Source organism: Lobosporangium transversale (genome assembly GCF_002105155.1).
Source record: "Lobosporangium transversale strain NRRL 3116 chromosome Unknown BCR41scaffold_80, whole genome shotgun sequence".
Classification (NCBI taxonomy): Eukaryota; Fungi; Mortierellomycota; class Mortierellomycetes; order Mortierellales; family Mortierellaceae; genus Lobosporangium; species Lobosporangium transversale.
In genome coordinates this window covers 20,869-34,201 of record NW_019029058.1, presented here as the reverse complement: position 1 = coordinate 34,201, position 13,333 = coordinate 20,869, and the positions used below count along the sequence as shown (strand labels likewise).

At 42.8% G+C, this 13,333-nt stretch overlaps 5 protein-coding genes across 5 annotated transcripts; 2 read left to right on the top strand and 3 right to left on the bottom strand.

Moving 5' to 3' along the window:
• Positions 1-25: 25 nt before the first annotated feature.
• BCR41DRAFT_365028 (WD40-repeat-containing domain protein) lies at positions 26-1,747 on the top strand. The gene is made up of 4 exons (XM_022026105.1): positions 26-107; positions 194-497; positions 617-1,260; positions 1,381-1,747. Exons 1-4 carry the CDS (start codon positions 59-61, stop codon positions 1,731-1,733), a joined length of 1,350 nt encoding a protein of 449 aa, XP_021875438.1. The 5' UTR covers positions 26-58; the 3' UTR covers positions 1,734-1,747.
• A 277-nt stretch (positions 1,748-2,024) lies between these two features.
• BCR41DRAFT_343320 (hypothetical protein) lies at positions 2,025-3,684 on the bottom strand. The gene is made up of 4 exons (XM_022022328.1): positions 2,909-3,684; positions 2,525-2,789; positions 2,387-2,430; positions 2,025-2,267 (listed from the first exon to the last, which is right to left on the bottom strand). The coding sequence occupies exons 1-4, from the start codon at positions 3,617-3,619 to the stop codon at positions 2,163-2,165; spliced, it is 1,125 nt and encodes a 374-aa protein (XP_021875437.1). The 5' UTR covers positions 3,620-3,684; the 3' UTR covers positions 2,025-2,162.
• Positions 3,685-3,836: 152 nt separating this feature from the next.
• BCR41DRAFT_239446 (hypothetical protein) lies at positions 3,837-9,178 on the top strand. The gene is made up of 4 exons (XM_022020118.1): positions 3,837-6,252; positions 6,413-6,580; positions 6,703-8,724; positions 8,832-9,178. The coding sequence occupies exons 1-4, from the start codon at positions 3,985-3,987 to the stop codon at positions 9,006-9,008; spliced, it is 4,635 nt and encodes a 1,544-aa protein (XP_021875436.1). The 5' UTR covers positions 3,837-3,984; the 3' UTR covers positions 9,009-9,178.
• BCR41DRAFT_365025 (prosome, macropain 26S subunit non-ATPase 9) lies at positions 9,008-10,456 on the bottom strand. Its single transcript, XM_022026104.1, has 6 exons — positions 10,313-10,456; positions 10,069-10,168; positions 9,696-9,928; positions 9,505-9,606; positions 9,264-9,361; positions 9,008-9,148 (listed from the first exon to the last, which is right to left on the bottom strand). Exons 1-6 carry the CDS (start codon positions 10,415-10,417, stop codon positions 9,127-9,129), a joined length of 660 nt encoding a protein of 219 aa, XP_021875435.1. The 5' UTR covers positions 10,418-10,456; the 3' UTR covers positions 9,008-9,126.
• A 219-nt stretch (positions 10,457-10,675) lies between these two features.
• On the bottom strand, positions 10,676-13,262 carry BCR41DRAFT_390756 (mitochondrial inner membrane protein Mitofilin). The gene is made up of 4 exons (XM_022028269.1): positions 13,071-13,262; positions 12,826-12,940; positions 10,986-12,707; positions 10,676-10,879 (listed from the first exon to the last, which is right to left on the bottom strand). The coding sequence occupies exons 2-4, from the start codon at positions 12,919-12,921 to the stop codon at positions 10,835-10,837; spliced, it is 1,863 nt and encodes a 620-aa protein (XP_021875434.1). The 5' UTR covers positions 12,922-12,940; positions 13,071-13,262; the 3' UTR covers positions 10,676-10,834.
• Positions 13,263-13,333: the final 71 nt, after the last annotated feature.

Here is a 13,333-nt window from a genome sequence, read left to right as displayed (position 1 = left end):
TTCTTTTTTTTTGTCTGAATGGAATGTTTGTTTCTATAACTCCACCTGCTCAAACATAATGTCATCCCAGCGTTTTTACACCGGTGACGAACAGGGTCTTATCAAGGGTATGCCCTCGCTCCTATCCTTTCCCTATTTTTTCCACTTGATACTTCTTATTGTTTTCTTTATTAATTTGGCTTCTTCAAATTAGTCATTACTATCACTGAACCACAAGTAGTAAAGGTCAAGCGAGTCAAAAGGAACCAACCCACCCCTGAAGCTCCCCCAAAACCCATCCCTACAATCATAACCTGGGGCTCTCCTGATAGAGAGAAAGCGATTCAGCTCCTTTGCTGGGACCATGGCAAGAAATATCTGGCTGTTGCTCGCAAGAATGGCCTTGTTCAATTGGTCGATCCTTTGAACAATGGTTCCTCGGTCTATGAATTCAAACTACCTTTAGAGAAGCAGGACAAAGTCGATACCATCTTTGTAGGCTTATTCGCTAATACAGAGTAATACTCTTTGTAATGTCATTTGAGCCTATTTCCCTTCCCCTTTTTTTATTTTCAGACACATTTATACGATCAAATTTTCTTTTACTGATTTTTTTTTGCTCTGATCTCTACTTTAGACATATCATCACATGCACTAATACTGGAGTACTCACAGTCCAATCAATCCACAATGTCTCACAGCAACGGACTTTTAGTATAGGCAAAGACATCTGCAGGATGAGAGTCCACCCTAAAGAACACCACGTTGTAGCTACAGCAGGAAAGGAGCAGGAACTCACTTTATGGGATCTAAATGAGCTGTCCAATGACTCATCTGAAAACTCTACACCCGCTTCGAAGGAAAAGAAGACCAAACAAATAAATGGGTCGTCAATATCATCAGGAAAAGGTTCCAAAAAGGATGCGCCGTCAGAGACTCGCTACAAATCCAAAGAAACCCTTGCCAATGGCCAGCTATTCAAGGCCAAGAATGTCAAGAATGATCATCTCGATCTCCGTGTCCCTATCTGGAACACAGACTTTCAGTTCTTGAGCCCGATTAATATATCACGCATTGCTGTCGGAACCAGGTATCACCAAATCCGTGTTTATGATACTAAGAGTGGAGCTAGACGACCCGTTGTCGATGTGGAAATTGGATCGATGCCTGTAGTTGCCATGGCCAATGGTCCGAATGCGAATGAGATTGTCTTTTCTGATACAGAAGCAAATGTCTATTCTGTGAATACAGTCAATGGCGAAATCCTTGGACAATTCAAGGGTAAGGAAGGAGATATCATCACTTTTAGCAATTCTTTTTTCTTTTAAAAAAAAAAAGGGTTATGGTCCTATCTATAGCCTTTTAACAACGCGGTTATTTTTTTTTTACTTCCATGAACAGGTTTTACAGGAGTTGCTACAGCATTGGCAACGTTTGTACCATTCGGGGGTGAATCCGATGTTTCACATTTGGTGAGCGTTGCTATGGATCGCTGCTTGCGTGTACACGATTTAAGCAAGACTAGAAAACTGCTGCATAAAGTATATCTAAAACAACGCATGACTGCCGTAGTTGTTGGAGAGTTTACCCCTGCAGAGCCATCAGAAGAGGAGGAGGATAATTATAACAGGAGTACCAAGAAGAGCAAGGATATTAAAGGCGAAGAGGGTGATGAGGACGACGAGGACATTTGGGAGAGTATGGGCAAACTTAAGGAGAAGAAGACGGTCAAGAAGAGGAAGAACATTCAATAGAATTAAAGCATTGCATAATTACATTTGTCTTAAAGTAACCAGCCCTAGTGTTGCATGATCTCGAGCAAATAACATTATAAAATGTGAAGGATATTGTCACATCCAGTCTTTATGTCAAGAGAGCCACATCGTCTGTCACTGAATACAAAGAAAGAGTCTTTGCTGCTCTAGAAAGATCAAGCTATGGGAACAATCTAAACTGTTAGATGTGAATATGCAACATCGTCCTTCTATAACTTAGAAAAGAATGCTTTAAAGGCTTTTGGCTTTATTTGCACCTTTTTTTTTTTTACTTTTTACTTTCTTTTTAATCATCATACTGGCGTTGAAATGGGTAATAAGACACGATCTACAAATGATGTCTTTAACTAACATGATTTGTTGATGAGTAGAAGACATATTCTAAAGAAATCTTATTGATGCCATCCATCATCGGCGGCCCATGCGGCGGATCAATGGGCGAAGCTTCACAAGATAGTACGCAGCGCCAAAAAGCCCTCCACCCAAATGGCCTGCAGAATCAAAACGACCAGTCTACCAAATGCGATTGAAAAGAAACCAAATCCATCATGTCAGTAAAATGCAACTATACAAAGTGTTTCGCATTACATTAAGGCACGATGGGGAAGATCAACTATATCGGAAAAACATACATTCACAGTTAAGACGTTATATAGTTCATAGGCTCCAAAGAGTCCTATAAAGAGGAGACGTAAGATTGCCCTGTACTAGTTACTAAAACACTTCGCTGATATAAAACTCTTCTGCAATGAGGTTTTTTACTATCTTACCAATCAGTACTGCGGCTGGCATATTGATTACAAAGAATAGTGAATATTGGGAGAAAGGATGCACACATGCATATGCTGTTGTGATGCCCATGAGTGCACCTGAAGCACCCATCGAGAACTGATATTGGCCAGCCAAAGCTTTATTCTGAGCCTTGCGCAAGTATGGTGCAAGATACCCACTATACGCAAGGCTCCCCAACGATCCTGAAATCGCAGATCCAAGGTATACCGTTAAGAACATTCGTGTTCCAAGCATCCGCAAGACCTTATGAAGACAGCGTATTTAAATGTACATATCAAGATGAGTAAAAAATATCACATACAAAGGTGGGAATGATCAAACGCTTCCGACTTAAAAGCATAGCTAACGGATGTTGCACTTACAGGGTCTCCAAAGGAAAAGAGCACCATGGTATTCAAAAGAATATGGTACCATTCTTTATGACTAAACGCATTTGTCAGCAGTGTCCAAAACCTGCCTTCTCGCAGATTCCGCGCGGAAGCCGTAAAGTTTCTAAGTAGGAAAAAATACAGCGATGTTTCTCCGAACTGCTTCGCTTTCCCTTCCGCATACTGCCACAAAGCAAATACTCCAACGTTGAGTGCTGTAATCGAATAAACAAGAGGATTTGATGGACTAATTGAAAAGTTCTCACTAAAGCGCTGAAGTGAAGTGCTGCTAGCCATGCCACGAATCTTCTGCACTTTAACCGTTTGATTGCTTCTAGGGCTTTTTCGAGTAGGTAGACTATGGAAAAGCTTAGTTCTTTGAAAGGATAACTTGGATGACAAGGCGGACACTTGATATTGGCCGGTCGATGTAGATAATGACGAAGAACACGTATTGGCTTTGTAGAGAAAACTATCAGTAAACAAGGTCGCCTTTCGCTTCGCAATACCACACGGAGTTGCAGGTCCAACAGTAGTATTCAAGTATCTAGCCTGGTGTTGCGACAAAGTTGACATGATTCTGCCTATGCCTGAACGAGACCCATGAGCCATAGTTGTATTGAGCTGAAGAACACTGTTATGAATAACAAGGGTGCCATGTCGAACAACACAGCCAGTAGCCATGCTTGGAATGGAAAAAAGCATGACAATTGGCAATTGGAATTGGAAGGAATGAAGCAAACAAAAGGAAAGTTCATTTACGTGTGGTTACATGTGTGCTTCTATCCGTAGTAAATGCTGTTTTGAATACCAAATAGGGAAGGTGCCTGGTAGTCACGATCACCACTGTTTTGGTGGCAAATAACGACGAAGATGTTGCCTCTTCTTTTTTTTTTTGACATGCTTATTAACTTTCTTTTAATAAAGACGCTTGAGACCCCCATTTTGTAAAGTCTGAACCGTCTTTTGAGAGATGGTTGGGAAATGACCATTTGACAGTTAGTCCATCGTTTTAAAAGTTGTCAACATTTCTTTTCCTTTACTCTTTAGACCAGCTTGCGCATACCATCATGTGTGCAAACCATACAGGAATCAAATCTCGACGTTTACCCCTATCTTTAAAGCGACCCACATCCAAAAAAGCATCAGTAACGACACAGGGTATAATTGAACAACCAGTTGACATTAATCAATCCAGCTCAAATGACCAAGCGAACAACATTCATGCTACCACTACCACAACCACTGTTACTGCCATTACCATCTCCACTCCCACTCAAACATCAAGTAATACGCAGAACGCCTCGGCAGAAGGCGTCATTGTGCTTGATTCAGATTCAGGGGGAGAATCAGATCAAGAAATGCCCGATTGTGTGGCAGCGCCACCAATTATACCAGGAACAACATATTCCGAGCTAAACCTGATCACTACACAAATCAGTGGTCTCCAAAATGCTTCTCCAGCGCCGTCTAAAAGTCCTTGGCGACCTAGTTCATCAAAACTCACACAAGAATCTGTTAGCAGTTCACAAGGGAGTGACATTGGGCCCGAGCTCTCTGATCTCCAAGAGTATGCCCCAGACTCACAGTGCTATTCACCAACGAGCACGGATCATGCCAATCAATATGCAATAGTCTCAGATGATCCTAGTGGATATACAATGCATGCACAACAATCATCCCGAAACTCCCCCAACCCATTTTTAGCAGACCCTGAAGAAACCCCTATCAGCCCTATTATCAATATACCTTCAATTCTACCTAATCAAGAACATAAAAGTCCACTGCTTAGCACATTCGAGTCAACCTATAACAACGATACACAACCCGACCAAAGATCAGCAGGTTCTTCAATTGACACTCAGTTGATAGAGTGCTCTTATGATTCTGCTCAGAGTGCTGAGGAAACCTTGGAATGTATGATATGTGGCAAACTTCTGGCCCACCTGGATCGTGCTCGTATCGAATACCATATCAACAATTGCATCGATGACAAGGACATTGAACGGCAAGTATTACGGTCCCCCGACATGGCCTCGGCCTTACCCCAGAAGAGAACACTGAATCAAGGTGATATCGCGGGTTCAGAAGTCGATTATTTAGCACGAGTCAAAAAATGTCCAGTTTGTAAGCAGGACTGGCCATCGAAAGGCAAGGCTAAGGCAAATGGGCGTTCAATAGGGCAACCTAAGGCACGACAGAAAGTGGATCATATGAAGCGCTGTGCTCGGGCGCATAAGCGGACAGCAGCAAGTCTGATATATCAGATCAGAATCTTAAAAGAGAACTATGAGCGATCCCTGATCTTAGGCTTGGATGTGAGGTCGGAGTCTACTGAAGAAAATGATGAGGAATCAGAGGCAGACACAGAAGCGTCTGCTAAAACGGCTTCATCGAGGAAAAGGAGGGGCTTAACTACGTCCAAGGTGCAAGTCGTATCTCTCGCTGATACTGCAGATGCGGATTTCAATTCAGATGCCATAATCACTACAGTACATACGCCAACGCTATCAAAGCCAGTCAAAATGTCAAAGGTACAACAAATGGAACATGATCAGCAAGATGATAGCCTTCAAATGGCGTTGGCTTTATCCATGTCCATGCGGTCCTATGGATCCGAGATCGCTTACGGATCAAATGCAGAGTCGCTCTTGGACCCATCAATTACAAACAACATATGGTCTATGTCACCTTTGGTTGCTGAAGATGGAATACGGAATGGGGGCAAGCGCCGAAGGCAGACAACACGCGATAAGCTAGAGACAACCGTTCTTCCATTTGCTGAAGTCCAGCATTTGATTCAAATGAATGTCCATGCACTATTGTTCCCAGAAAATGAAGAAAGTGGCGACCATCAAGCGGAAGGCATAGCTCAATCAGATCATGCGACTAACCATGGGTACATTAGCGGAGAAAACAATCAACTCAAAACTCCACCGTGGAGACCATCCCGCTTTACCGAGGCGACGAAAGTAACCGAGGCGCTCAGTTTATCTCAATCATCAAGATCCGACATGATTTCCTCACCACCGGATTCGCTTTGGAATTTATCACATCTCAAGGATACCCATACTGTGGAGCATTTTGATCTACTTGCCGCGGAGCAATGTAATGTGAGCCAGCATGGAGAGTCTGAAAATAAACAAAACATTGCCCTTGGATCCAAATCGAACTTTGATCGAGAGAAATATATATCTCGGTTTATGAGGCGGTTTCTACAGCGCAGCAACGATTCACACAGTAATTCTTCCATATCCGGGACTCATTCATCAATTGCAGACAATCCTGAAGTTATTTGTAAAAGCTCCGGCTCCCATCCAGGGCAAACAGACGACAAGGTAACATAGTCCGATCCATCATCAATAAAAAAAAAGAAAGAAGGAAAAAGAAAAAGAAAAAGAAAATATCTTACTAGGTTGTATCGTCAAATTTGCTCTGCGTTGATGCGTTGAGCCCTGACGTATCGACATTTTTTATTTTTATTATTTGTGATCAAAGTTCCCTTCACCATTGTGGTCAGCTTCCAGAATGAATAGGATCTCATACAGGAATCAGAGAAAGCTTAGTCAGGAGCCATTCTCGGAAGCTTTGCGACACGAGATCGTTGATCATCTTGAAACCATGTGTCAACAAATACAACAAGCTAAACTTGTTGCTTACGAAAAGGTTGAATTGGCTTTTACAACTTAGATATATGTATTACTCTAGAAGGCGTGTACCTAAATACTCATGATTGCAATGCCACAAACCTGTATTGTAAACGTTCATCCTCTGTCAATCGTAAAAAGATCTTAGATTCCATAAAGAGACATCCAGTTGCTGCTGGCTTGAACACAGTAGAACTACCGGAATCGTTCAGTATCGAAGATGAGGAAGATAGGGGACTAGACACTGAAGCAGAACAGATTCAATATGACACCTGCTCATTGCCCTCATCTCCTCTCCTGCGGTACTCCAGACCGCTGGGCTCCATCTCCTCATCACTAGTTGATAACCATCGTTCATTACCAGACTGTGACTCTTTGCCCAATCAAGACACCTATCACGTAGCAGACATTAGCCGGTGTGACGCTGGCCTAGGAGAAGAGGGTGACATGCACGATAGTATACAGAATGACCAACCTGTGGACAAAAGAATTTGTCTGCAAGGTAATAATAAGGGAGAGGCGCAAAATGAACAAATTTTGGTGCACTCACTATCAAACGTCAGTTCTAAATCGTCCTGCATTGATATAACGCAATCTCCTGCGGCTGCAGTCACTCAGCCGCTTGATCTTGAATTGATATTCTCACCAGAGAAGAACTTTACTATGACAAATAAACATCCAACACCCTCTCGTAGAGCATCCTCGTCAAGCGATATACCCCCGCCATTGGATTTCGCTGAACTTGGGTTCCTGGATACTACGTTTTTAAGAACATCTCCGCCATCGAGGAAATCTGGATCTGATTTGTTATGGGCTGAGCCGCATATGTCTAAACAACGGAATGACGAGAATGAGGGGGTCGACAAAGACGGTGCACGATACCACTGGAGCGGAGCCACTACACCTAAGCGAAAACCCAGGACGCAAGATAGAGACAGCAATGGAAATAACAATGGTAATGAAGAAGAACTTGCTCTAAAGGTGCCTAGACGCCCAAGTAGCGCGTCCAAGATCAGAAGTAGATTACCGATGTCTCTCTCGCAGCAGGATCAACAAAATGTTGAGAATCGACTTACGAGGAACGTTCTGTACGGTCTGCCGCTTTTGAAGACCGCAGCCGCAGTAAATATAAAGAACACGGGCACAAGTCATGATAATGACAAAGATAGTGACGATGCAATGGATATGGAAAACAATATGCAAACTTCACAAAACAGGGCTTCTCCGCCACTGCATCCCGGTAAAGAAATAATGGCTACAAACAATAGAGGCTTACGCACACCTCATAGGACCAGAGGTCGTCCGAGAGCGCCTATACCCAACTCCATGGTCGATCCATTCGTAGCAAATGTCCCAGCAATTACAGCGCCAGCGGCCTCCAAGACACCGAAACGTAAAAAGACTGCAGCCGTTTTACGTGCCGAAGCACTAGCTAAGCAGTCTGCCAGAGCTGTGGCTAATATCAAAGCCCAGAAGCGGATGCCGGATTACAAAAATATGTCTATAGCAAGACTGCGACTGGCAGCGACAACATTCGGGCTCAAGACTGCAAGCAAAAGACTGTTGATCGACCAGTTGACGAGCATCTGGCAGAATATAAATCCTAACCCTAGTCTTAATGAGGATGAATTCGAGGACACGGAAATGGAAAGGGAGGAAGCGATAGGGCTGGAATGTGATCGAATTGACTTGGATAATAGAGTTGCCAATGATTTGGAGCCAAGTGGTAGTTATCAGCACCAACATTTAGATAACAGTCGAGATTATCCATCCCCAATCTTGCCTCCATCTATGAGCGTCTCTAGTATCCCAAATACTCAACGATCGCCGGATACAAACATGGACAGTAGTCAAGACTATGTTGTGGATCAATACTTCCACAAAGATGTTGATGTGGAAGCAGCTGCTAGCGCAGATATTGACAACAGCAGTGTTCGCAATACTACTGTTTCGGTGGTGACAAATTTGCCTCCTCGTAGAAATGATGTTGGCGATGAAGGCACAGAAGTTGATGAAGAGGATGAACCTCTGAAGAATAACTCCAGGAACACTGGCCTTCCAAAAGCTGATCTGGAACCTACCACAGGCTCCCTTTTGGAGCATCAAATTTTTGAATTCTTGAACAAAACAGCTCACTTCCGGAAATTATTTCTTACATACAAGGTACGATTGTGTTTGTTTCGATTTGGATTTCTCAAAAACTTTTCTCATTAAGTAAACTGTTTATGCTCTCTTTTTTTTTTTTTTTTTTTTTTTTTTTTTTTCTGTAGCCTTTGGATCTCGAGCAAGTATGGGAAGGATGCCAAGAGTCTGATATCCAATGTACACGACAGCAATTACGTCAGTTCATGGACCGACAGGGGATTGTATGTATCGTACCCGCGCATTCAACACTTGGTAGTTGGCGAAAGACACGCGCCAACAAGCGAAAACGTGTAGTGAAATAGCCTTCCTCTCTTTTTATTGTAGTCACAGTTATTATTTCTAATCATTCCCGATAATTAAAATCGACTACTAATCACCTGTATCAGTGCGAGGAGAAGGAAGTGAGTGGGTTCGACAAAGTTAAGCGGGCACAATGTGACATCTATAGTGACGAGCACAAAGTACAGGATAAAGTACAAGAATGTTAGAGTCTACTCTAGCCAGCCAAGATCGATTAGATTCGATACTATGGGACTTCGGTATTGTGATTAGCTTACCCTAAAAGACCGCGGCCACCCCAGCCTTGCTTCGGCACCAGAATCAGTGAGTGCAATTCAGTGGACACTCCTCGAAGTACCCTGACTATAATGGGTTTCTATGGAGAACGAACAAAGATTCAGTGGAGGGAAAGGAGGAAGTGAGGTCGTAGATCTTTAATACAAAACTGGTCGTGATCGGGTCCCCTATTATTTTACAATACAGCGTTGGTGTTTGTTGAAGAATATTCATTATCCTTACATTTTCTCGTGACTGAACATGCTCACTTAATGAGGCCATGATGTTAGAGGTTTTGATATTGATAGTTCCGAATGCCACGATCCGATCACCTTGCATGAGACCCTGTGCCATAAGTGAATAAAAATAAATTAATATGATTTTTTTTTACAAAAAAAAAAAAAAAAAAAAAAAAGATATTTCTGATAGCTTACAGCATCTTTAGCAGGAGAATCTGGCGCTACTGCATTCACACGCGCGAATGGAATCAAGGACTCCTCGTTGCTATCCTGTTTTGTTCCAGTTCGTTTGTCAGCGACAGATGTTGATGCTGACTGTGTATTAGCCATATTGCTCGAACGTTGCTTCTCAGCGAGAGCTTCTGCGTGGACAGCATGAAGAGCTTCTTCAATCTTGTCCATAATAGCTTTGTGGTCGTTCTTTAGCCCTGTGTATTATTTTTTTTTTTTTTTTTTGACGGTTTAGGATCATTAAAAAAAAAGAAAGAGATATTTGATTCCAACGCTGCAAAAAAATAAAAAATAAAAATAAAAAGCTGACATCAATGAAATAAATAGATTATCGTACTGACGATGTTAGAACGTGCTGTTGTGACCAACACCAGATCAATATCCGAGCGCGGGAAACCGTTGTTATCGACCAACTTTTCATTCATGCCCACTTTTTGCTAAAGAAAAATAAAAAAAAAAAAAAACAGAGAAAGAGAGAAAGAGAGAAAGAAAGCATAAGTGAGCGTGTGAGTATTTGATTGCCTTGGTTATCTGGATGATGGATATACAATCTCTAGGTGATGTCCCCGTTTCGGTTTTACCGATTGAAGCTCCTCTTGTGCCTTTCTGATCTCGGCTTCAATATCGTCTTTCTGCTTGATTAACTCCTGTGCCTTTTTCATGGCTTCTGACTGTGTGTTATCCATGGTTTATCTTTGTTTGCTGCAACTTTCTTTGGAATGAAGTAGAATAAAAAGATAAAATTATATTCGTCGTGACTCGATCTTTAATATTGGTGGCCAAAAAAAAAGTGTGACATGTAACTTATTTGAAATGTATTTTTTTTATTTTTTACATTCATTCAGAACGGTGAGAAAAAAGTCAACATTGTAAATAGCATCTCACCGCGAAGGAGTGTATGCTTGCATAAAACACTAAAAAAAAAAAAAAAAAAAAAAAAAAGACTAGGTAGACAATGTGAAGGTAACGGAGGAGTGAGATGAGAGATGAGAGATGAGAGATGAGATGAAATGAGACAGGACAAAGTCAGGTAAAGTGAAAGACCAAATGGAAAACGAATGCTAGCAAAACAATTAAAATGACAAGAAAAAGGCATTATATATTTATGCAAGTGTCAAGCTAACAAGGTTGGCATGGGTGTTGATGACCTATCGGAGAGTCGATGAGCAATAATAGTAATAATAATGTTAGTTGGTGTAACTCAACACTTCACTTTTGGTTAACATACAAGACAAGACTTTGGTAAATACATACATCAATGGCCTGTCCAACCTCGACTCTCCTGCGGGCTGCAATGATCCAATCTTTGGCCAAACGCTTGCCCCAACCTTTGAGTTGATTTAATTCACGCACTGCCTGCTCCAAATCGTTCTCTTGAAGGTAGTACTCTGTGCGAGCAAGAACTGCTTCAACATCATTTCCTGGGACCAGTCCGTGCTTCTTAAACATGAGCTTGGACAAAACAACACTCATTCCATGAGCAAGAACTCCCCCATCATCAGGGACCAAGCTAGCCTGGCGAACCTTGTTTGCAACATACTCGAATCGGTCTACTAATTCTGGGACAGAGTCCACTCCATGCGCAGCAACTGAATCTGGAATAGCAGCCAACACAGCTTTCAAAACTTCAGCATCTTTTTCTTCCTCTGCCAATCTTTTCAAACGTGCCAATTCGCGATCAAAGGGACGGCGTTCACCAGCTTCATACGCCTTTTCCAATGCTTTAATACCGCACCAAAGTTGATGTGTGCGTGCAGACTGTTGCAAAAACTGGGCATTGTCAATTCCCTGGCGCTCCAGAGTTCTAAGGCGCAAGTTGATCTGGTCCAAACGAGCCAAGCGACCACCTCGCTCATTCTCGACTCTGACTTTGACCTCGCGAACCCAGCGGCGCTGCATTTCTGTCGCATACTTTAGAAGCTCCTGTTTTTGTTCCTCCTTGAGAATATCCTGCTGGACCTTGAGCTCATGCTCAATTGCTTTCTGTTTTTCCTCCTCAAAAGCCGCAGCCAGCTCCTTCTTCAATTGCGAAAGCTCACCCTCATGCTCCGATTCTTTTTCCGTCATCAATTTGTTGTACTTCTCGGTGACCTCAGCCAAAACAGTTGCAGCCTGGGCTTCACCCTCAACCTTTAATGCCTCAACGCGTTCACTCAAGTGCTTCAACTCCGCGTTAGCCTTCTCGAAAACCTGGTGACCCTGCTCAGGGATCCCAGTCTCGTTCAAGATGGCGACCAATTGATGCAAGGTAGTGTTAAGGTTTGTCATGATAGGCTCCTCTGATTCAATTGTTGCAACCTTGATTAGCTTCTTAGGAGGTTCTGGGGAAGCAACAACATCCTCCTTCTTCTCAGTCACCTTCTCTACAATCTTGTCCTTAACCTCCACAATCTTATCTTTGACTTCCTCAACTTTTTCTACAACCTTAGCCTCAGCAGCCTTAAGGGAGTTGAGCGGTTGTGCAGCCTTACCAGGAGCAGCGCCAGGCAGAAAGGTAGGTGGAGGGACTTCGGAAGGGACATATTCGGAACGAACAGCAGGAACGGCGGGCCTGGGTTGCTCAAGCTCTTTGACCTTCTTTGCCAAGGTACTGGCAGTTTTATCAACCTTCTCTGGTGCTGGAGTGGTGGTTCCATTAATCAGATCTGAGGTTTTACGATAAGCTGTCTTACCAAGGTCAACGGCCTTCTCAGCTACATGAGAAGCACCCTCAATGTACTTTTCGAAATCCTTGTTATCCTTGATCGCCTCCAATTGATCCATCGAGTGAGCGAAATATGGCACATTATCCTCCAAAAGTGAGCGGAACCCCGGGTCATCAAACGAGTGCTTGACAACCCCTGCGACACCACCGCCCACCAAGGTGAGTGTGATTAAAGCCTTAGTGCGGAAGCGAAGACCTTTTTTGGCAGTTGAAACAGTAGCAGCAGCAGCAGCCTCAGGCATGGTCAATTTGGCATCAGTGGAGTTGAAGCGCTACGTTAAAAAAAAAAAAAAAAAAAAAAAAAAAAAAACGAGGGTGAGATACAACATGTCAATACATGTGTCTACGAAGCGAATGGAACCAAACATCTGTATTTGCTTTACTCTGTACCTGAGCCAAAGCGCGGTAATGAGTAGGGCACATGGGGAAAGCTGCCCTGGCGCTGTGTTTTGCGCTGGCAATAGCCAGTCGGTTGACATTCAACATTCTATATGGATTTTTCTTTCTACAGAGTGTAATTCGAGAGGGGATGAGTGGGATGAGTTGAGTGTGTCTACAACTGTTTAGTTGGTCTGTCCATCTTGTTGATCAGATAAATCATGCATGCGCGTGTCTTTAACCATGTCTTATGGTACCTGAAGAAAATAAGAAAAAGAAGGGAAAAAGAAAAGGAGAAGGTATAGTTTCGGCCAGTACCCTACACTGTTCAATTAGGATCCAAGGCCAAAGAGAATAAGGATTTATAAAGGCAAAGAAGAAAGAGAGGGGGGAGAAGGATTGCAAAATTGACAGTGGCACCTTTGACCCAGTTAGAGAGTTAGAGATCCTCGGAAGCAAAAAAACAGGACTGATCTTGTTCCTCGCGAAAGTGAACCGTTGTCTGGAAATAAGCATTTTG

What these genes read in the sequence shown, in the direction of transcription:
- BCR41DRAFT_365025 (XM_022026104.1), bottom strand. Translation starts at nt 10,417, where the DNA reads ATGGATAACACACAGTCAGAAGCCATGAAAAAGGCACAGGAGTTAATC. An exon ending in AGCACGTTCTAACATCGTCA is followed by an intron (nt 9,929 to 10,068) that starts GTACGATAATCT and finishes AATAATACACAG; the next exon opens with GGCTAAAGAACGACCACAAA. An exon ending in ATTCTCCTGCTAAAGATGCT is followed by an intron (nt 9,607 to 9,695) that starts GTAAGCTATCAG and finishes CTTATGGCACAG; the next exon opens with GGTCTCATGCAAGGTGATCG.
- BCR41DRAFT_390756 (XM_022028269.1), bottom strand. Translation starts at nt 12,921, where the DNA reads ATGTTGAATGTCAACCGACTGGCTATTGCCAGCGCAAAACACAGCGCC. An exon ending in ATTACCGCGCTTTGGCTCAG is followed by an intron (nt 12,708 to 12,825) that starts GTACAGAGTAAA and finishes TTTTTAACGTAG; the next exon opens with CGCTTCAACTCCACTGATGC. An exon ending in AGGTTGGACAGGCCATTGAT is followed by an intron (nt 10,880 to 10,985) that starts GTATGTATTTAC and finishes ACTCTCCGATAG; the next exon opens with GTCATCAACACCCATGCCAA.
- BCR41DRAFT_239446 (XM_022020118.1), top strand. Translation starts at nt 3,985, where the DNA reads ATGTGTGCAAACCATACAGGAATCAAATCTCGACGTTTACCCCTATCT. An exon ending in CAGGGCAAACAGACGACAAG is followed by an intron (nt 6,253 to 6,412) that starts GTAACATAGTCC and finishes TTGTGATCAAAG; the next exon opens with TTCCCTTCACCATTGTGGTC. An exon ending in AACTTGTTGCTTACGAAAAG is followed by an intron (nt 6,581 to 6,702) that starts GTTGAATTGGCT and finishes AATCGTAAAAAG; the next exon opens with ATCTTAGATTCCATAAAGAG.
- BCR41DRAFT_343320 (XM_022022328.1), bottom strand. Translation starts at nt 3,619, where the DNA reads ATGCTTTTTTCCATTCCAAGCATGGCTACTGGCTGTGTTGTTCGACAT. An exon ending in TCTTTTCCTTTGGAGACCCT is followed by an intron (nt 2,790 to 2,908) that starts GTAAGTGCAACA and finishes TGTCTTCATAAG; the next exon opens with GTCTTGCGGATGCTTGGAAC. An exon ending in ATAACGTCTTAACTGTGAAT is followed by an intron (nt 2,268 to 2,386) that starts GTATGTTTTTCC and finishes CGCATTTGGTAG; the next exon opens with ACTGGTCGTTTTGATTCTGC.
- BCR41DRAFT_365028 (XM_022026105.1), top strand. Translation starts at nt 59, where the DNA reads ATGTCATCCCAGCGTTTTTACACCGGTGACGAACAGGGTCTTATCAAG. An exon ending in CGAACAGGGTCTTATCAAGG is followed by an intron (nt 108 to 193) that starts GTATGCCCTCGC and finishes TCTTCAAATTAG; the next exon opens with TCATTACTATCACTGAACCA. An exon ending in GGCTTATTCGCTAATACAGA is followed by an intron (nt 498 to 616) that starts GTAATACTCTTT and finishes TCTCTACTTTAG; the next exon opens with ACATATCATCACATGCACTA.